General features: G+C 42.8%; 2 protein-coding genes across 3 annotated transcripts in view; one reads left to right on the forward strand and one right to left on the reverse strand.

Moving 5' to 3' along the window:
- Nucleotides 1-2,164, reverse strand: part of DOCK4 (dedicator of cytokinesis 4) — a gene marked incomplete at both ends in the record, with an annotated part of 237,507 nt that extends 235,343 nt beyond the window's left edge. For both annotated transcript variants that reach the window (XM_079536116.1, XM_079536115.1), the window contains one exon: nucleotides 2,128-2,164. In XM_079536116.1, coding sequence (XP_079392242.1) covers nucleotides 2,128-2,164 — 37 coding nt within the window. The remainder of the gene's footprint in view (nucleotides 1-2,127) is intronic.
- A 355-nt stretch (nucleotides 2,165-2,519) lies between these two features.
- Nucleotides 2,520-21,341, forward strand: part of ZNF277 (zinc finger protein 277) — a gene marked incomplete at both ends in the record, with an annotated part of 53,546 nt that continues 34,724 nt past the window's right edge. Inside the window, one exon of the mRNA XM_079550112.1 lies at nucleotides 2,520-2,562. Coding sequence (XP_079406238.1) covers nucleotides 2,520-2,562 — 43 coding nt within the window. The remainder of the gene's footprint in view (nucleotides 2,563-21,341) is intronic.

Genomic DNA, 21,341 nt, shown 5'->3' on the forward strand with positions numbered 1-21,341 from the left:
CTTTAGCATCCTGAAGGATAATACACAGCTGATAAGATCTACAGCCTTAGAAACAAACACGGTAAAACTGCCCCACAACAGATTACATCTAAACGTAGTAACATCTACTACAGACTATGGCAGTATGCCTATCTTCAAGCAAATGAACTCAAAGTAAAGTAGTCTGCTCAAGAAAAAGAGACTGCATATTATTGGTGGCCTGCAAGCAAAAGTTTAAAATAAAGAAAAGATGCTCCTTTTCTTGCATCAACTGCTCCTCAGAGAGAGGATCCATCAGGCAGTGCAAGCGTCCCGCAGCCCCTTGGCTACCAGCAGTGCTTCTATGCAGCCAGGTGGCTGCTGTCTGGGTGCCCATCCATTTTGGCACATCACAGCAGAAACGCTGCACAACTCAGACTGAAAACGCAGATGAGGACTGATGTTGATGTAAGCTCTAAGCTCTGGTACAAAGGATACACACATGTTTGGTACAACTCATCGGGTGCCTCTAAGGGTTTCCTAATGCACCCATTTTAACAGGCAGATAAACACATCATTAATAAAAATTGCTTGGAAACAGAAATAGCACGGCATTAAAAAGAATACATAAAAGTAGACTTCTGCTGCACAATGCAAGTTTGTGTCAAGGAGGTTTCATAAATTGAAGTTGAAGGTTATAGAAGAATTGTGAAAGATTCAACTCCTTTTCAGCCTCCTTCAGCACACAGTACAATAGCTGACACTGTAACTGGGTGTGAAGATTTTGCAGATAGCAAGCACTCTTTGTGCAGGTGGGTGAGCATATAGCAAAAAACACAGTCCCTGCAAAGAAATGATGACTTCAGATCAGCATTTCATTGCTTTGCAATGCTTGTAAGAACCACGATACACCCGCGTCCCAGGGGTGTGGACGGCCCGAATGGAACAGTGGCTTTTTGTTACCATCCTGAATAGCCCTTGGGAGGCAAATCACAGAAAACCATGGAATGTGTTTAAATTAGAACAAGCATCTAAGACTATATTATATTTACACAGGACTCTTTTCGCGATGACATTTCCTCGTTGACCCAATGGATGCATGTCCTCCCTTCCCTCCCCCCCCTCGGGAAATCACAGCGGCACCGCTCCAGCAGGCGCAGGGCTGCAGCCAGACGAGCATCCCTACACGCGGAGCTGCCGGACAATGACCCGTGTCCAGGTGCCTACAGGACTCGCTATGAAAAACGTATGGGAGAGCATCAGCTCATTGTTCGGCAGTCCAGGAGGTGGTTATTCCGATAGGGGGAAGGCTGTTTAGCCGCTTGCCGTCAGGGTTAACAATGACTACTGAGCATCTTTTTCATCTCGCAATCATAAAAAATGCTGCAGTTGTGGGGAAAATAAATAAATAAATAAATAAGGAAAATAAGATGGGAAGGAAGCAGCAGGCAGCCCGAGAGCGCAGCACACAGCCCCGCGTGCCACTCCAGGGCGTCCCAGAGCCGCCCGGGAGCCCTTGCCCACAGTGGGGCTGATCGACAGCCACAGCCCAGCCGTGACCCGACCGGTGAAGGAGTCGAGGAAATAAACGCCACTGAATGCCTATAATTTAGCGTTTAGAGGACGACAACATCTGGGATCAACTCCAAGCGGGACGGAGCCGCGCTGGCTGCTCGTAGAGCTCTCACGCGTACACACACACACACACACACACACAAAAACAAAGAGAGCTCCGCGCCGCTCCCGCCTCGCCCTCCACTCTCCCCCGCCCCTCCACGCACGCACCCCCCGCACCCAAACACAGCACACACACGGGGAGAGCGACCAACTCCTCCGGAGCTCCGCGCACCGCGCTCGGCTGCGGGGCCATTGTCCGGGACGAGCGCACCGCGATCAGCGCTTTTCGCACGGCGCGTCAAGAAGAAACGCACAAAGCAGTCGCAGCGATACCCGGAGCGCTCCGCAGGGAGGTCCCGCTGGCTCCGCAGCCCTGCCCCGGGCAAAGTTGAAATAATAGGCGGCTCGGCCGGCGGCACTTCGTCCGTCCGCGCAGCGCGAACAATGCCCGGCAGAGCGCGGACCGGTCCCCGACCGGGCGGGCGGCTGTGCGGGCAGGTGGGGCGCCGGGCTGCGGCCCCCCGCCCGTCTCTCCCTCACTTACTCACTCACCCACGCCGTACTTCTCGTGCTCCGTGGGGATCCACATGCTGGCGGCGGTTCCTCCGCTCAGAGCGGCGCTGCTCGAGGAGCGCGTCCCGCCCGGCTGCTCCGCCGCCCCTCAGCCGCGGCTGCCCGGCTCTGGCAGTGAAGGCATTGTTCTGACGGACGGCGAGGCAGACGGACTGACTGAGCCGCGCTCGCCTCGAGCCCCTTATACGCTCGTCCCGCTGCACGCCGCGCAACGTAGCGCGGTGCCTCGGCGCGGCCGCGCCCCTCGTCGACAGCGGCCGGCGGGGACTACGAACCCCGTCTGGCCCCGCGCTCCCGGCGGGGCGGGGATCGCGTCACGGGGCGGGCGGGACGGGAGGGCGGAAGGAGGCGGGGAGGAGCGGCGCGACGGCATGGCAGCGGCCCGCGGGGAAGGGGGCCCGGCCGCGCGAGGAGGTGAGACGAGGTTTGGGGTGGCGAGAGGTGCCCTTCCGATGGCCCCGAGCGTGCGGGGCTGGGGGTGGGCGTCTGTCTGCAAGAGCCGTGCCTGCAGCCGAGGGACGCGCGTGGCTTTAACTTTCCTAAAGGAGGGTGAGGCGAGGAGCGGCGTCAGGGGACAGCCTGGCGTGAAGGGGCCCATGCGGGTAATGCCACAGCTCCCCGCAGGGAGCCCGTGCTCTGTGTCCCACCAGCATTCTCAGGGCGTGGGTCACGGCTGGGCCGCCCCGGATGGTCCGAAGTGAGAGGCACAGCTGTGCTGGGTCGGGCCAATCGCTGTTAATTGTCACATCTGCGATACCCAGGTATGAGGAGCGCCGTGGGCTGGGGGCAGGAGGTCAGGTGGAGACGGTTCAGGTAATTTTTCTGGTCCTTCTGACCTGAGCAAGGTACCGCAGAACCCTTGAGTTTGGCACAGGGCACTGAGAGAAGGAGGATTCAGCTGATAGACTGGAGTGTTTATGGTTTCTCAAATAAATCTGCATCTTTAGAGGCACATGTACAGAGATAAAAGGAATCACAGATTGGCCAGGGTTGGAAGGGACCTGAGGGATGATGAATCTCCAACCTCCCTGCCACAGGCAGGGCTACCAACCTCCCCATTTAATACTAGACCAGGTGCCCAGGGCCCCATCCGATCTGGCCGTGAACACCTCCAGGGACAGGGCATCCACAACTTCTCTGGGCAGCCTGTTCCAGCACCTCACCACGCTCTCTATAAAGAAGCAGATGGTGTACAGGGAGGAGCGCAAGTGGAACATCTGGGGGACAGCCAGGGGCAGAGTAGGCACTGCCAGCAGCACAAAGGCAAGGTCTGCATCGGGGGTGAGAGGCCTACATATCAGAACCACAGAATCACAGAATTGTAGGGTTTGGAAGGGACCTGCAGGGACCATCAAGTTCAACCCCCTGCTAAAGCATATTCTTTACAGTAGGTTGCACAGGAAGGGGTTTTGAAGGAGGGTTTTGGTTGCCCAAGGAGGCATTCGAGGCCAGGCTGGATGTGGCTCTGGACAGCCTGGTCTAATGGTTGGTGGCCCTGCACATAGAAGGGAGGTTGACACTAGATGATCATTGTGGTCCTTTTCAACCCAGGCCATTCTATGATTCTCCAGTTCTATAAAGAAGACTGAGGTGTCTGTGCTTCTATAGAATCATCTGAGCAGAAAGTGCCCATAGGTAACGCAGGCTAAGTCCCAAGCCTGAGCTGATCATTGCAAGGGAAACCTGAGTGTTGTGAAGCAGAAAAATGAGCCTGTGTTGTATGCCCTAGCCACGTGGAAAGGAACAGATGGGAAAAAGGACAAAGAAATCCAGTGATATGATGCTGCTCTGCTGTACAAGGCATCTCTAAGATTAATAATATCTTTTTAAAAAAAAAAAAAAAGTGTTCTCCAATCAAATCATTATTCTGAACTGGGATGATTCTGTTTGAGCTCAACAAAAAAATTCATTTTTAATGTTCTCACACTTAAGCGAGGAAAGTGGGTGAAGGTGTTTCTTTTTTACTTTAGATTATCTTTTAGCCTTTATTGTCAAGCTACCTAGGATTTCTAAGTCACTGGTACCGCGAAGGACACACTGGAGGGAAAAGTCTTGTGCAGATGTGCAGCTTCCAGCCTACGGTTAAATGCATTTGAGCCATGTTTATCTTTCTCGCATCAAACTTAGGTACTAGTGAGTAACTTAAGTGCCCTTGTTTTTTCACTAGTATGTACCTTGCTTCTGTACATAAAAGTAAAATCACTTTATTTGTGCTGGTAGTTAAAGCAGTTGTCTTAATTTCTTTCTGTAGCATTGTGTTGGCATGAGCTTTGCCTACATGAAAAGCCAGATCCTTCTAGGGCATTTTTACACTTGTGCAATTGCATCCAGAGGCAAAGCTGTGTTGGTTTAAGTATTTAAAAGGTCACAAATTTTAACTGTTCTCATCTTCTGTGTGAAACTGCATATAGGACTCTGGGGTGTCTGAGACAATGAGGTAAGTTTCATAAAGACACTGGGGCTTGTATGAAGAAAGCTTACTTATGGTGTTTTCTTGTTAGCATATTCAAAAATTCATTGAAAGAATTGGTGAACTTTTGATAGTTTTGATTGATTCCCAACATTGGTTTATGTATTGTAGTAGATCCTTTGGAGTCTTGATGTGATAATATGTGTAAAAGTCGCCATTGAAAATCAAAATAGTAGATGTCAGGCTGAATTAACTTCTGTCCCAGACTATAGACATCCATGTACATCCAACCTATCTTCTTCTCCTTAAGAGAGGGCTGCCAACATGTTGGCTGGCAGTCATAAAATTCTGCCTGAATTCAGACAGCATGTCTGCTGTCTGTCATGTTAACCATGACTGACTTCAACATGTTTGCGCTGGGCTCAGAGCCCGTCTTTCTTCTTGCCTTGAACAAAGACAAAGCTAGCCAGTAGCTGAAATTCCTTTTCAAAATTATTCACTTAGGGCCCAGCCACTTACGTTGAACAGATCTTATCATATAAATCACTTTGTAGGCAAAAAAAAAAAAAAAAAAACACCAAAAAATCACCCTGATATTTATCATTTTCCTATTTCAGAGCAACATTCCTGTTCTTCCTGCAAAGCTGTTCACATGTTGTGCTTGATGTGCACCTCAGAAGTTGTGTCACTTGTTTGGAGACAGAATGCAGGAAAATAAAATACAACATTTTTTCCTGTCCTGCCATTTCCTATGTATGGGAAAGCCTGGGCTTGTATATGCTAATCCAGGGCTGTGTTGCTTTCTGGTTAATTCCCTCCAGCAGCTGTCACTGAGTGGCTTATAATAAACATATCACTGTCCACAGTGCAAGTTTTCAGTCTACATTAATTATGCTACGTAGCAGCATTTCTTAAAGCATCTGTCAATGGATTTTTAAGTATTCTGAATTTTTCTTTTCTGAAAGTGTGTCTTCCGTAGCTTCATAGGCAGTCGGTAAGTTACAATTTCAAGGGTTTAGTGTGCTTAAATTCTTTTCAGTGCAATACCATTCTCCTGGAGCATTCTGTGCCAGAGCACGCTATTCCTTCTGCATCTCTCTCGTGTCCCATTTTTAAGGGGGTCTGACTTGCTACAGAAAACTAAAGTTTCACCGTACTTGCAAAATCCCCTCTTTCTTGTTACTACCTAGAGGATACTGCCTAGAGGATACTTCAGAGAAAGTTGTTGCTTTTTTTTGTTGTTGTTTTCCTTAGTACTATAAGTATCCCTACTTTAGCTCAATTATAAATTTCCTTTGTGAAGAATGTTATGAGAACTGCTCAATCCACTGGGTCTAGGGAGTTTTCTTTCTTGGTTACTGAAGCCCAGTCCTATGCATTTTCAGACCTGAGATGTTTCACTGTTCTGGCTCATGGATGTGTCTGCTGCTGTTCTTGTCTTCAGGTCTGGGCCAATGGCAAGACAGTATGTATTCAAGAGAGGCATGCCAAAACAGAAAAAAAAAATTGATTAGCCATGCAGACAGCTACAGAGCAATGCCTTTATCATACACTCGTAAACACCAATAGTGCTCACATAAGCAGCAATACAGATAGCACAGTCTTGTTCTTCCTTTCCGGTCAATCAGGACTGACATTCGCTAGAGAAAACATGATTCCTTTCTAGATTTTTGGCACCCACCATGTCTACATACCTCTTAAATTTGAGCATGTGCTCTAAATTTGTTTAATACCATCCCTGGACTTTGGGCCAATTATGCAGCCACTGGCTCAGACACATTGTTTTAAAATATAACCTGCTGCTCACTGTTCCAGTTTGATTACACATACAGACACGAGATGCTGTGGAAGTACACCCAGGCCCCTCCTGTTGCTGCTGTTCAAATCTTTCACATGTACGCTCCAACCTCTCTTGTTTCTGGCATCTGGACCTACAAGTTTTACGTGCTGTGGTTTCTCTGCTGCCATTTCAACCTCTTGCATTTCGGGCTTTCCAGTTGCTGGCATCTGGACCTGCAGGCCCAGTGGCCCACAGTGTGTTCTCCAGGTCTACCTTTAGACCTTACAGCACTCTTGTCTATGCGGCAGGGTAAGAGTACGCATAAGTTAAGAATATAATTTAATAAGAAGGTAGATAGACTGCAGCGATCATGTGCAGGGCTCAGGAATGTACTTACATGCAAGTGGCTGTTTTCATGCCAGTCTTCTCTGTTTTCCCATGCTTGTTCTTCTCCTTTATCTGTCTTTATCTCTCCATTTCTCCACCCTTGTCTCCTCCCACATAAGTCTGCCTCTAATTATTTATTCCCCATTTGTCCTACGTCAGCTATATACATAACCAAATTTGTTCTTTCTGATGCTCTTTCCTGGGTTGCATGGCCTATGGCCTCACTGTATCAGCCCTGCTGGCCTTGCAGGATTTTACTCTCCAGAAGATCCCAGTATCCTTCCCCATTTCTGTGTGAAGCCTGGCCATCTCTCACGTAACTCCCCTCTTTATTATCTCAAATCCAACCATTCCTCAGTTTTCTCTGTAGCTCACTTGCCTACTCTGAGCTTAGTAGCTACAAGTGAACTCAAATATTTATGGGAATGGGAAAGTGAAGCACTTCTTGGCTCCCATATGCTAAATTAAAGATGGGATTTGGCCTCCTTGTTGCTGCTTCCCTTCTGTCCTGGAAGCTGGGAGGTGAGGAGGGATGTGGATGAGTGTTTCTCTTAAGTTGTGTCCCTAGGTTATTGCTAATTTCTGATAATAGCATTGTAATAACCTTTTCCTCCATGTTCACTGCTCCAAGCTATGTTAAGGGTATGGTGCTGCGGAGCACCTTAGATAAAGCTTATGCATATATCATGGTGGCCCTACTGGAGAAATAATTAAAAGAGTTTCTCAGCAATAGCTCCACACTACACAGGGATCTTCAAAAAAAGGAATTGCCTCTCTATCTCCCTGTCTCGTTGCTTTGCCCTGGGAGAGCCAGGCAGAGAGGGAAATGTTAATATCACCTATGTCTGTGCTCTTTCTGAAAGCCGAGTCTTAAGATGTGGAGAATTAAGGAGTGTGGCACCTTTGTGTCCCATTTGGGTGGCAACTTCAGGGTTGAAATTCATTAGTGAAAATGCACACCCTGGCTGTCATATCCAGAAGCCTGCCGACATTTGTGGATCCGTTGGACACTACCATGGTTTTTGACCCTATCTGATACCTATGCTGAGGCCTTCTTATCCTTCCTACTGGGCAACTAATCCATCCTGGTGTTTGCTGGCAGAATGGAGACATGCATTGACACTTCTCTCACTGTTACCACACAGTCATGGGTCCTTCAGATACTAGCAGGCTCAATGTCTGCTGCCCGAACCTTGGGCCTCTTACCCAGCCACTGTTTTAGACATTCCGTCTTCCTGGGTACAGGTGTCTTTATATTCAGTGGTCACTTGCTGGCTGTCCCAGTTTCAACTTTCCTAGCAAATTACACGTGCAGACAGAATTCAGTTCACTAGGAAAATACAAATGCACTATAATCTCTGTAGCTGCAGATATCTGGACCAGCGACATGCAGTCTCTTGCACAGTCTCTGGCACGTGGACTTTGGAACATTATCACCAGGATAGAGGATGAGTTATACAAAGAAGTAGTTAAGAAAACCATGAAGAAGTGTCACCTACTGTGATCAGATACGAGGCTTGGTCAAAGAAGCATACCTGCTGGTGGCCTGTTTAAGTGCAGTTGTCCTTTTTGTTTCCACTGTCAGCGTTTCCATATGTTTGTTCCTCCCTGATCCCTTCCTTTCTGTGCCGTTGGCCCCTCTCTGAGTTTTCCATAATAAGATTTACATCAATCCACATTCCACTGTTTCACACAGTTCTGCAAGCATTCTCAAATGTTCCATAATATTTACAGTAATCATACACTCCTTTTCTTTCAGTGACAGAGTTCAGGTTGAATCTCTTCAACGCTGCATCTGAGTAGTTCCCTAATGGTATTCGTTCCTGAAGTGTCCAAAGACTTCTGGTCTTCATTATTCTCTGTCATCACCTGCTCATTAATATGAGTGTGTCTGTGTGTGTAATCTATCATCATTTTCCATGTTATTAATTATAAATGCTATACAGAATAGTTCTTAATCAAATAAATTAATGAGCCACATACTCTTCCATTCCACATATTGTTATGCTACCCATCCTACCCAAACCAGCCTCTGGGTAAGTAGTTTACCTCCTTCCTCTTCAAACATCTGCCGTGTGTGTTTGTGAGCTGGGAGATGATGGCTTTTTGCTGTTAAAACCCCAGCAAGGTGACAGAGCAGTCACTGCCCAAGCTTGTGTCTTATCACTTGTCGGTTTATTCACCAGAGTTCCTCAGACATTAGCTTGTGAGAGGTAGGTCATCCAGCCCACCCACACTTGCCTGTGTCTGCTTGTTGGGTTTAGAGTATAGCATCCTTCTCAGTATTCTTCTTTAAAACCCCAGCCAATTCCAAATGTTTTCATACTCGTTTTTGTCCTCATTTGTTCCCAACAAGAGGCTACCTCCCGTTCAGAGTACCACCAACTCTCAACTCTCTGTTTCTTGAATTGAATCTGTGCATTCAGTTCAGGATTCCAAGCCATATGCCATATATTTTAGGGAGAAGGGAGTGCTTCTGCCAGGAGGCATTATGAGCTCTTTAGAGAATCTTGACTTGATGCAAGTTAATCACTGTGAAAAGAACAACTAGCAATTACACCTGGAGGGTAGGTTCACTATTAAATTCTGTGAGTGCAACACAATTTATTGTAATGTGATTACCAGAATGAACCTCCTAAATGAGCATTATCTAAAAATGTTTTAAGAGCATATTTGTTATGATGTTTAATTAAAAATGTAATTTGAAATGAAAATAAGGATTTAGGTCACATGGAGAACTGGAAATTGTTAAGTCACAACTGGTTAAATAACCTTGTATGTGCTTCTGTATTTGAATAGCAGAATCTTTTCATGTAACCATTGCAATAAAACTGTAGTGGTTTTTAGCCTTTCACAGGATATTTGTTAAGAATACTGAACACCTGGTGACAGGTGAATATACGAGTGAAATTAAGTATCTTCTTAAATAGATAATAATGTATTAATTTAAAAAAATGGATTGTATTGCTTGATAGTGATATCTGAACTGCTCTCTATCCTTCCATAATTTTACAAATAGTTATGTTAAAATGTGCAGTGTGTTTTATGTAAAGACATAGGGTGTCTTCACACCTTACCATGAATACGTAACTCACACAAGACAAAGAATATGTTGAATTCTCCATAAATACCCAATAAAGACATGCAGGTTGGTTTTCTCCAAATTCAGAAAACTTTCATAGCTTAAATGAAGAAGAAAATAGATGGCCTTTGTCTTCGTTTGATAGAATTCCTTAACTGTCTACTAGTGGAGGTACAGCTGCAATCAAATCTAGTAATCCAAGCCAATTCTTACCTGCTCAAGTTCAGATAAAGGCTTTGACTCATGAGCACGCTAGCAAGTATCAGATACTCAATACACTGAGTAGAGCTCTCTGAGAGGTAAGCTGCTTCAGACTATCTAAGCATGTGTGTGTGAACCACAGAACAGCTTAAATGTGATAACTTGTTTACCTGCTAATGCTTTTAACTTGTCTGAAATCTCTGCTCAAGCATTCTGTTACCTGTGGTGAAGCAGTTGCTGAGCTACGGTGAGTGATGATTACTACGTCTGCAAGCTGATGAAGCCCTTTAAACTATCTCAGTATTACCTGAAAAGTTTCTCATTACTAGAACAAATAATAGATGTGCAAATACCATATAAAGATGTAGAGGTGTTAACAAGTTTTTGAATATTCTGAGTATAGCACAGATGCTAAGATAATTTGCTCTGCCCCATGAAACACCCTGTTGACGGGAGTTGTTTGTTTTTTTGTTTTGTCTTTGCTTGGTAACACCAGTTCTCTGTAAGACTCCAAACCCGTAAATCATGTCCTCTGAGGTCTGCCATAAGATGTGCTTGTCATACAAATGATTGAGTTCTTCCTATGAGTCTTCAGCCAACTTTCATGAAGAAACATATAGGACTTAATCTGAAATGATGTTGTGATAGAGTGTATGGTAGGATAAGAGGTAAATAACTTGAATATTACAAAGTTGCAAACTTTAAATATTTTAACTTCATTATAGTTGAATTCTTGATTAGTCTGTCCAGACAGTCCTCATAAACTTTCTCAACCCTGCATGCTTCCTTGCATCATGTCTGTCTTGCAGACCTTGCTAGAACTCTGCGCCTGTGTGTTCTCAGTGCAAAAGTGTCAGTTACTCTCAGATTGTCTCTAGGACCTCTCCTTCACATTCTCATCCACGAACACCCAGCTGGCTGAAGCCAAGAGAAAAGCTTAAAAGCATTTGAATGTCTTTCTGTGGATATTTTAAAGTAGCTTTTAATGTTGCATCAGTATATAAATAAAAGAATTGCACAGTGTGGGAAGAACTATGGCACTGAAGAACTAGAGGGAAGGAAAAATGGAAATTTTGTACAGCTTTAAAGCAAGACCATATCCCTGAAGACCTGGGCATGTAATTGTGACACGCAGCTCATTCAAGTCAATGGAATGCATACGTGAAGATGCGGATTCATTGCAGAAGTGTTTCTCAGGTCATCAATAATTACTTGAAATGAATAAAACTAGTGTCCTGTGTCTCGATAGTTGTGGAATTAAATAGTATGTTGTCAGTACTTTTAAAACTGCATAGCCAGACTGGAACTGTACTGCCTAGGCTGTGATAGTGTGCAAACTCTTGAAAGATGCCAAACTGCTAAATAGTAAGATTAGGTAGTTTGAAGGATGTATACACAGTATACGTGAAGGATATATCAGTTATTACATAAGAATACAAACAGGATGTGTATGGCTATTTAAATGATACTGTATTCTGTTAGGAGATGACTCTGCACTATCTGGTAGGGCAGCAGATTTGTATCCAGAGCTATAAGCAATAACACCTTTTTTACTGTACAGATGCAAAATGCTCAGACTACTTCCTAAAGACGTAGTACCCGTATTTGATGTTTTGGTTATGGTGGGGAGTGCTAAACTGAATTCTTCATTAACTTTACATGCTATATGTTATGGCAGCCAAATTGTAACTATGAAGTAAATGTAAATAATGTTGTGTTTTACTTGAGTTTAGTTTTCAATTAGAAAGGATTATAGATAATCTCTGTATGGCAGTAACTATAAACTTCTAAAATTTCTGAAGTATAGGAAATGGCATACTTGCATTCTGATTGTCTGGTTGTTGATATCAAAGCTGAGTTTCCCAGCCTGCAATTCCGTGTCTCAGTCTTCACTGCTTGTTTTCCACTTATGTTTTGATATTGTAAACCCATAAATGAGAAATTGTGGTAGATGTTTTGTCAGTGGCTTCATTAGTCCAAAACTCAGACAGACGCCATCTGTTCTTAGTCATATATTTCAGCTGGCTTTCTTAAACTTTCCATTTGAGTTTTTTGCTTCTTGTTTTCTCTGGACAGTCTCTTCAAAATAGTGGGGGATTTTTCCACATTCTTTTATATTTCTCTCATTTTTATGAATGATGGACTGTGACCATTGTGAAATGGCCCAGCTGCTTCTGGTTCATTCTGTCTCATTTAGATGTCACTCTCCTATTTGTCATTGGTTGTTTGGACCCTGAGGAGTGGCTGTTCCTCTTTCTTGCCCTATATGGTAGCTGCAGGTTAAACGCCTTCTCTTTATCTGTTTGGTGTATAATTGTTATAACAGGATATGCCATCTGTTTCAATCTCACAAGCAGGTGATACGCTGTGGCTGTTGTACATTGACAGATAATTTGCCACAATATCAATGGCATGGCAGATAAAAGCAGTTGGTGCTGCAGTCTCTGCAACTGTATCCCATGGTTTGGTGTTTTCACTTTGGATGACATGCAGTCAGCGTTCCCACACCAAGTATCCTCAGTATGTGTTTCAAAGATGTCTGAGCCAGCGCTCCTTGTTTTAGACCCAAGTGCCTAAGCTAGGAGTTGGTGTGCATTTTGTGCATAGCTGGCCTCCAAATAAATCTAGTTAGCACGCACCAAACTAACTTCTCCCTAAACCAAACCAATCTGCAGAGCATCTGGAGGATGATCGGAGATGTCAGGGAAGATAATTGGCTAGAGAGCAGCTTGGCAGAAATAGATCTAGGGGTGCTGGTTGATGCTACTTGAATATGAGCCAGTGGTGTGCCTGTGTGTACACCAGGCCCATCATGGCCACTGGGCAAGGGAAGGGGTTGTCCCCTCTGCTCTTTGCTGTGTGGCCTCACCTCCTGCACTGGAAGGCCATAAAGCTACTACAAAGCATGCAAAGGAAGTCTGAAGATGGTGGAGGGCAAGACATGAGAGGAGTGGCTGACATCCCTGGGTGTTCTCAGCCCAGAGCAGAGGAGCTGAGGGGAGGCCTCATGGCAGCTGCAGCTCCTCACAGGGAGCGTAAGGGCAGCATTGAGCTCTGCTCTGTGTGACAGCCACAGGGCCCGAGGGAACGGCATGGAGCTGTGCCAGGGGAGGGGCAGCTGAGGGTTAGGGAACGGGTCTACATCAGAGGGCAGTGGACATTGGAACAGGCTGCCCAGGGCAGTGGTCACAGCACCAAGCTGCTGGAGCTGAAGAAGCACTGGGACGTGCGTCTCAGACATAGGGTTTGAATCTTGTGTGTTCCTGTGTGGAACTCAGAGTTGGCCTCAATTCCTTCAGTATCTGAAGGGGAGCTATGAGAAGGAAGGGGACAGACTTTTTGGCAGGATTTATTGTGATAGGACAAGGGGAAGTGGTTTCAAACTAAAAGAGAGGAGATGAAGATTGTATTAAAAGCAAAACTTTCTTTGCAGTAAGAGTGGTGAGGCACGGGAACAGGTTGCCCAGAGAGGTGGTGGATGCCCCAAACTTGGAGACATTCAAGGTCAGGCTGGACAGGGCTTTGAGCAACCTGATCTAGCTGTAGGTGTATCTGTTCATTGCAGGGGAGTTGCATTGGATGAGCTTTAAGGGTTCCTTCCAAATCAAATGATTCTATGATCCTTGTGGGTCTCCTCTGTGATTCTGTGTCTCTTGCATGGGTCAGATCTGCTCCAAGAGGTGTGAGAAGAGGGAAGGGACTGCTGAGGAGATGCAGGGAGCACAGCACAGTGCTCAGCCACAGGTCTGCACGTGCCCCAGTAGCTTTGCAGTCCCAATGTGGGATTGCACAAGACTCATAATATGGAAACAGCAATGGTTATGAAGCAAATGCTTGCAGTAATAAGTAATGTTGCTGTCACTGAAGCTTCTTGCTAGCATTTGTCTTGACCAGTGTGCGAGCACAGAATTTTATTATGACTCAGTAATGCACAAATAAATGAGATAGAGCTTTTTCTCTGAAGGATGGCATGTAACAGAAAACATCCTGCTAGAGTTTTTAATTTGATTTTGTCTTCTATGGGATGAAAATATGCAGCCTGTGTTATTACTGCACTAATTTAATGTTGAGGAGTCTGCATGTATTTATACAGTTAACAAAATGTTGCCTGAAAAACATAAACAATTTGTATCACTAATTCTAACATTCTAATTCTGTTTCTTGAGGAAATTTAACTTCAATTATTTTGTCATCCCTTCTATGAGCTACATTAACCGAAACAGTCATTAAGTGCATACCACACTTAAGAAGTTAAGGTCCGTGTCTTATGTTTAATAACTGCTTCAAGGACAAGATAAATAAGTATAATGTCATGAAATGTTTACTTCAAATTCTAGGACACAGAGTGTGTTCAAATTTGATATGGCGTGCTGTGAGACGTCACCAAGATCTACAAGGCATTAGAGCTCTGACTTGAAAATGCTTTCTTCTGAAATTGGTTTTCAAAGATTTATTTATGAAGTGTGTAAATAGAGGATTATTTGAAATACAGTCAAGGCTTTGTTTTCCTGAGCTGAGATATCAATTAGGCTGAACTATATTGATCCACGTCACTGCACATTATAATGAGCTGTCCTTTTCAGCCATTGTTTTTTCCAGTTTGAATACCAATTTATGGAGGTTTGATTCTAAAAGTAGAAACAACTTCTTTTGCAGCTCTTCATCTGGAAATGCTCCAATTCTCTGAGAAAGCAGCAACAGTCCACAGAGTTGCTAACACACAGTGCTTCTTCATTGTACTGATTCCTCGTTAAATACAAAGAACAGTTAAACAAGTCAGCCTTGAAGTCTTTCTGAGTATTGGGAAAGCGTTGGAATAGCTGATCTCCACCTGTTCTGCCAATATGAAACCTACAAATGTCAGGATCCCAGGAATGCGGTTTCTGGGGATGCGCTTTGAAATTAGGATTAAGTTCTATTAGTCTTAGAAAAATTCAAGTAAAGAGAATGCAATCATTAAGAACCCCTCTTTTCCTCAGAGCTAAGGTCACAACCGCATTAAAGAGAAACTAAAACAGGCCTAATTTCAAGCTTGCTAATATTTTCACAGATGTCTGTGGAACAGTGGCAGTAGTAAGATTTGCAGGCTCTAAATTTTTCATGTGAAAAAAAACTGAAATTTAGTCTTTATATCTCAACTCTAAAACAGCGTTTAATAATTTAGTATAGTGCCTTTGATGTGTCTTGGTATACTTAATAGCAAGCTAAACAGAAAAAAAATCTGGTGCTTTTTACTAGTTAGATGATGAGTATAAAACAAAAACCAAAATGATCGCTTCTGTCGTTCCATTTCAAATTCTTGTGTTGGATATTGCCTTTCTCTTCCTGGGAACTTTACATTCAGAGTCTCAGGCTGCATAATTACCTTGGTAACCTTTCAAGATACCAAGGTGAGATTTAATCATTGCTTCTTAATCCCTGATTTTAGTATCTAACTTGGATCTCAACTCTCCGTATCTACCTTAAATCACACTAAACAATATAATCAATATAATTTACTTCAAATCAATATACTTTATGTCTATATAATTTACTTAATTTACTTCAAAGATACCTTCTTTGTTGAAATATCTTATTGTTGTCTACAAACTGAAATCAGTATAACAATTCATATAAATTGAAGTGATTAATAAATATCAATTTTTATATCAATTTTTGAAGCTAAACATTTAAGTACAGAGAAAATGTCAGGGGAGACCACTATTGATTACAACCAGTCATCCTCGTTTGCTTTATTGCTTTTCTTATTAAAAAAAAACAAAAACAAAAACCAGACATAGTGTTCTGTGTAGATGTTACAACAGTTTTTGTGTATTCAAGATCTGCAGTTTTCGTCTTGCCAATGCATTGAGGTGAATAATAATGGCCAACTGAATGAGATCCTTCACACGAGTACAGTGTCTGCAGAAATAAATGTTTGTAGAACTAACCACAGAGTTCTCACTGCAAACTGCATCCAAGGACAAAATTTAGGAAAGGAAAAGCTTTGAGGAGATCATATGACAAGGGTAAAAATAAACAAGTATTCTTGGAAGGAGAGAGCTGGAGGATGATGGCTGGTGGTGCAACTCATACATGTTTTGCATCTGTGCTTTTGAGTTCTGGGTAAGGAGTAGAGGGTGGAGTGGAAGTAAATGAGAATTATGGTTTGTGGAAAACTGCATGAAGGACTTAAACTGAACTTGATTTCCCAGTTTATGTCACAGCCCTGCACAGAGTTGAGTACTGAAGGTGTTAGGGCTGCAGAGAAGGAAGACAAGGGCAATCCAGGAGAGAGTGAGCAGAGTGGGTTAGAAAGGAAGCTGCAGCAATAGGTGTGGAAAGCAGGCATGCTGAAGCTCTAGAAGGCATTTTAGCAGTGAGAGTAATGAAAAACACTGTTCCGTTCACAGTGCAGTTCATAATAGCTGTGACCTGTTCTGCAAGCCTACAGCAGCACCCATAGGTGAGACAAAATCCTGAAGCATCTCCAAAGGAGTTGGGAAGAACTTACTGAATGGCAGGAGGAGTGGATGCGTTAGGACTTGGGAGATACTCTGAAGGTGTTACTGAAACCAATGAGATGTCTGCTGTAGGAAGAGTCCAGGAAACAACCTTCACAAACAGCAAAGCAGAAGTTCTGTTAGTAATCATCACATGGGTTGTCACTTGTAAGCATTACTGCAGCTGCAGTACAGGAACATTCTTTTGCTAATTTTTTCATAGTTTTACTATGAGTAGGAATTGACTTTGTATTTTATTTGTCTAGCAAACAGAAATCCTGAAGTGGTGCTACCATTTCACCATATAGGTATTCTGTAAACAGAAATGGTACTAATTTTGCTGAACAGCATTGGTAACAAATCAGAGTAGCTCTAAAGGATATAAGAGAAATCTTCAGAAAGAAAATTATTTCTGAATTGAATATAAATGTTATTTCATGTTTGTGACAAAGGTATCAAACATTTAGTTAAGCCAAAGTCAGTCCATGCTGTTCACTCAGAAATGAGGCATTGTGTGGCTTTGTTTGCACAGAATGTGTCTGTAATGTGTTAAATATTTATAAATGGCTTATTAACATTGGCGTTTAAATATTGTTATGAATACTTATTAGGATCACTTTCATCTGCATCTGCACACACGTATGTGTGTCCCTCTCAGTGTGAGTGGAGTGCTTTTGCTCTGGTGTTTTTTTGTTATTCATGCAAGAGGTTTAGACTTCCTGGGCTTAAGCAGAGAAATGACCGGCACTGGCATATACCTGTTGGTGAACTAGGCAATCATGTAGTCTATTATTTAAACATGATCTCACTGGCAGGCAGATTGGTTCTGTTTTATTAAAATTCCAACACTTCACATTTTTATTAATCACTTTCCCACTTCTTCTATTCACTTGTATTCCGATGCCTCTACACCGGTACCCATAGCAACACTTGTTAATGCTAATGAAACTGCAACATCCTAAGCTCCCCGACAGAGCAGCCCTGTTAAATATGGCTATTTAGCACAGTTGTATTTCTGTTAGTTCCAGCTCCCAGCAGACACCTGCTCTATAGAAACTCAATCCTGTGATACTGGGATTTGGTAACTTAAAGCTTTTTCATAGAGATGTCATTCTACTGAAGTAAAAATTTCATATTCCCAGACAGTGGATGCTACAGAATCTATACAGTTTCTGTAAAACTGACAAGGTTTAGCTGTATGATTAAGTACACTTTTGAAGTGCTCATTTGCATTCAATGAAAAACTGCACAGAGCTGAGGCTGACTGATCTTGGGGGAAGCCACGGGATGCGTTGTCTCCTACAGCACATGGGCATTTTAACTAAATATCATCAATAGTGTGTTAACAAGCAGAAGTAATAGCTAAATAATTCCTCATAAACTCAGACTGAATGATAATTGAACTTAATAGAAGTACTTGAGTGCTTTAATACATAAAGCAAGAAAATTGATATGGGTATTGATTCTTCATTCACTGAGGCACATATTTGCATGTAGTATTCGTGAGCATGATGACAGGGTGGTTTATTTCCTTTATTCTGAGTTTTGGTTTTGAATACTGTTTATTTGGCAAGTCATTAGTCATCCATCTTTCATACTTCTGGAAACAATGGAAAAATCCTGTAATCAGTAAAAAATCGCTTCCAAGAATGCAACCACAAATTAGGGAATGTCATAGTGCCAGCAAATGCATCTTCCAGTGCCAAGGTTGCAGAACAGAGAGGCTGTCATGTGTCTGTTTCAAGAGGCAAGCCAGTGCTTCTTGATACTCATTTCTGTCATAGCTCAAGAAAGCTTGAATATCAGGCAAGCTTTGTGCCTACTCTTTCTAGAAGAATTTTGAATGCAGCACTGTTTTGTGCAGAACTGAATTTAAGAATACAGCTCAACTCCCTAATGTAGGGGGGGAGGGGGCTGATTACTTCAGGAACTAAATAATTTTGCCATGTAATCAGTGTAAGCTTGGGGGAGGGTGCTCAGCCTTTCTGCCTTCCAGCAGGCATCTGCTGTGCTGTTGTTACAGTGTGCCAGGTTTGCTCTGCGCCTTTTGTTTTCCTGTCATTTTTACTCCCCTTTGTTCTTTACATGTCTGAATCCTCCCATTTTTACTAATTGTTTACATTCATTTATTTGCCTCTGTATCTTTGTTACATTTATTTTTGGTTTAAGATCATTTAAAGTTCGCCTGCTAATCTCCACCTAATATTAACCAGCAGTATTAATGAGATAATAAACCAGACTTGTTGGTAATGACTTGATTCATTCAGCTACTGGATTTAATTAGAAAGACACTTAACATTCCAGCAGATGTTCTTATTTTGTTTCATTGTCCTTGCGTTACCAGCAGTGGGCTTATAAATATATACTGTACATGACTGTATTTACATAATATGCTCTTCAACCTGAAGCCTTGTTCCTGTGCCATAAACTGCAAGAAATTACCTGAAACCTTGAAATTTCTATCTTAAGTCAATTTGCACAAATTCCTCTGTTATCATTTAATTTCTTAGAACACTCACAGTTTTGAATTTTCACAGTATTCTTTGTCTAATTAAAAAAAAAATGCTTAATTTTCATAAAAGCAGTTTGATTTCTTCTTTCCTAGTTACACTTGCCTTCTAGTCCCATAATTGTCATTCCTCTTTTTCCAGTGGCAAAGCTTCCCAGGGAAGGGTCTGAGTTCAGCATTCTCTGCAGACTCATTTGGGAGCTCCTCTCTGGGCTTGCTGAGTGCCTCCTGCAGGTATCTGCCGTTCCCTGAAATTGGCACTTGAATCCAGCCCAAGTCCAAGCCATTTCGGTGAGCCATGGGAACAGTGGAGCTTTGCTGTTGATCTGAACGCTGTCTAGCTGAAGAATGTGTCTTATGGAGCAGCTTGAACTTTTCCCCACTTGCAGTTAAGCTACGTAAGCTATGTGCGACCAGAAAGAGCAGAGCAGGACACATGTTAGTGCATTTGGTGACTCAGGTGTGCCTGCACTGAGAGCAGTAGGTTTTGCATCCCATGCCAAACGTTATTGTTAGGAAGCACAGCGATAAAATCATAGTACTTTCTTTTCCTTTGTGTGTAATGCTTTTCAAGGAATCTCATAAACTTTATAAAGCATGCTTACAGTACAATCGCATAGAACAGCTAAGGCTGTTAAGCAGCTTGCCACCATGAGAGCAGGAAGGTCCTGATTCATCGCAGTGTTTCTAGCTGCATGCTCCTCAGCTTGCTCGTGCCCTTACTGGAGCATCTTCAATGTTACTGTGTGAAAATAAAGAAGTGAGTAGTTCTGTCTGGTTAGAGAGCTGAGTTGACTCAGCAAAGGACTTGGCAAGCATAGGAGTCAGCACAAGCAATGGGGCAGGTGTGGTGGTTAGCACAAGCAAGGTGGCAGGATCAGGTGCTGGAAGATGGTATAGCAGGACATTCCATCCCTCGATGGTTAAACCATCTCCTAGATACATCTTTCACAAGTGACCTTTAAATGGACAAATCTTTCCTTGCTTTTCTTTCTGCTATTCAGATCTATTATATTGGCTATAAAATTGCATGGCATATTGCTTTGTGATAATTGCATGTGATCATGCAGAAAGAGTACATTGCCTGCATTGCAAAAGTCTTTATTATGCCTTTGTGGCATAACGTTTACTTAACGTGCAAACCAACATTACTTTTGAGTTGGGAACAACCGTATTTAAAACTAAAAATGTTCCAGTAAGGAAAATGAATCCATTTTGAGCTTGTTGCTTCATTAGCTGTGAAGGTTAACTAGTCTGTATTCAACAACACTTAAAATGAAATAAAGCCATGTAATTTCTCTAATGGGCAGCCTTCTTTCATTTTCCTTTATCATTGGTAAGTGGTGTATAGAGAGTGCAGTGTGTAGGAAGCAGGATTATGTCGTACTAATATCATTTGCATACCTGCAACAAAAAGTAGGGCCTCTCTCAGTTTTGAAAGTAATTCGTGAAATCCAAATCCTTTTCTATACTCGCTCATTGTCAAATGTCTTTAAAGTATTCATTTTATTTTTCCCTAAAGAATAGGGTATACCTTTTAGTCTTTGTTTTCAGAGAATATATTCCTGTAGTCTTTTATTTCTAGTAATTTACATTTTTAGCTCAGAATTAGCTGTAAAAGACTACAATTTTATCTGTCATTGTTAAAGGTTGAGCCACATGATGTCAGCTGTCAATTCTGTAAATGAGAGAGGGGTTTTCTCAGCTCCTGAATAAGACGGACTTTGCATGAAGTCTTCGGAGTATCTACTTACATAACAGCCATGCTGGTTTTGCATTAAGTAGAGAAGGAAAACTCAGAGGCGAAGGGATGATTTGGCAGAAACTCGATGGAGGAATTTTACAGAGAACTGTGTCTGTGCTGTTCACCACAGGCACAAATAAGAAGGGAATTATGTGATACATTTTGCTGTTATTTTGTTTTTCAAGTTATAAACAGCAGGGCCAACTGAAGCACTGCAGAAGAATCTCCTGGTATTTGAGTGAACTAAACAACAAAAATGCTCTTCAGTGTTAACAAATGAGGAATAATATACTGGGAGAGTGAACACAAAGGAGATGTGTGTTAATACGTGATTTACTTTTCTGAAACTTTCTGAGAATTGAATGGTTAAGAATGATCCTAAAAGCAAACAACATGCTTGGAAAAGAAAAGAAATAGAGAAGAGACTGAGCAAAAGCTGCACTGATTCAGAAATCCATGTTCTTCTATTCTTGTTTTCTCACTCCTCTCCCCAGATAAAGAGAGTAGAGTAGAACAGGCAAAGAGCTGAATGGAGGCAGCAAGGAGTGAATGACCGTGTGGAGAATATGAAGCGCTGCTACAGGTTTGGACACGTGCT

The sequence above is a fragment of the Tetrao urogallus genome (assembly GCF_951394365.1).
Source record: "Tetrao urogallus genome assembly, chromosome: 1".
Classification (NCBI taxonomy): Eukaryota; Metazoa; Chordata; class Aves; order Galliformes; family Phasianidae; genus Tetrao; species Tetrao urogallus.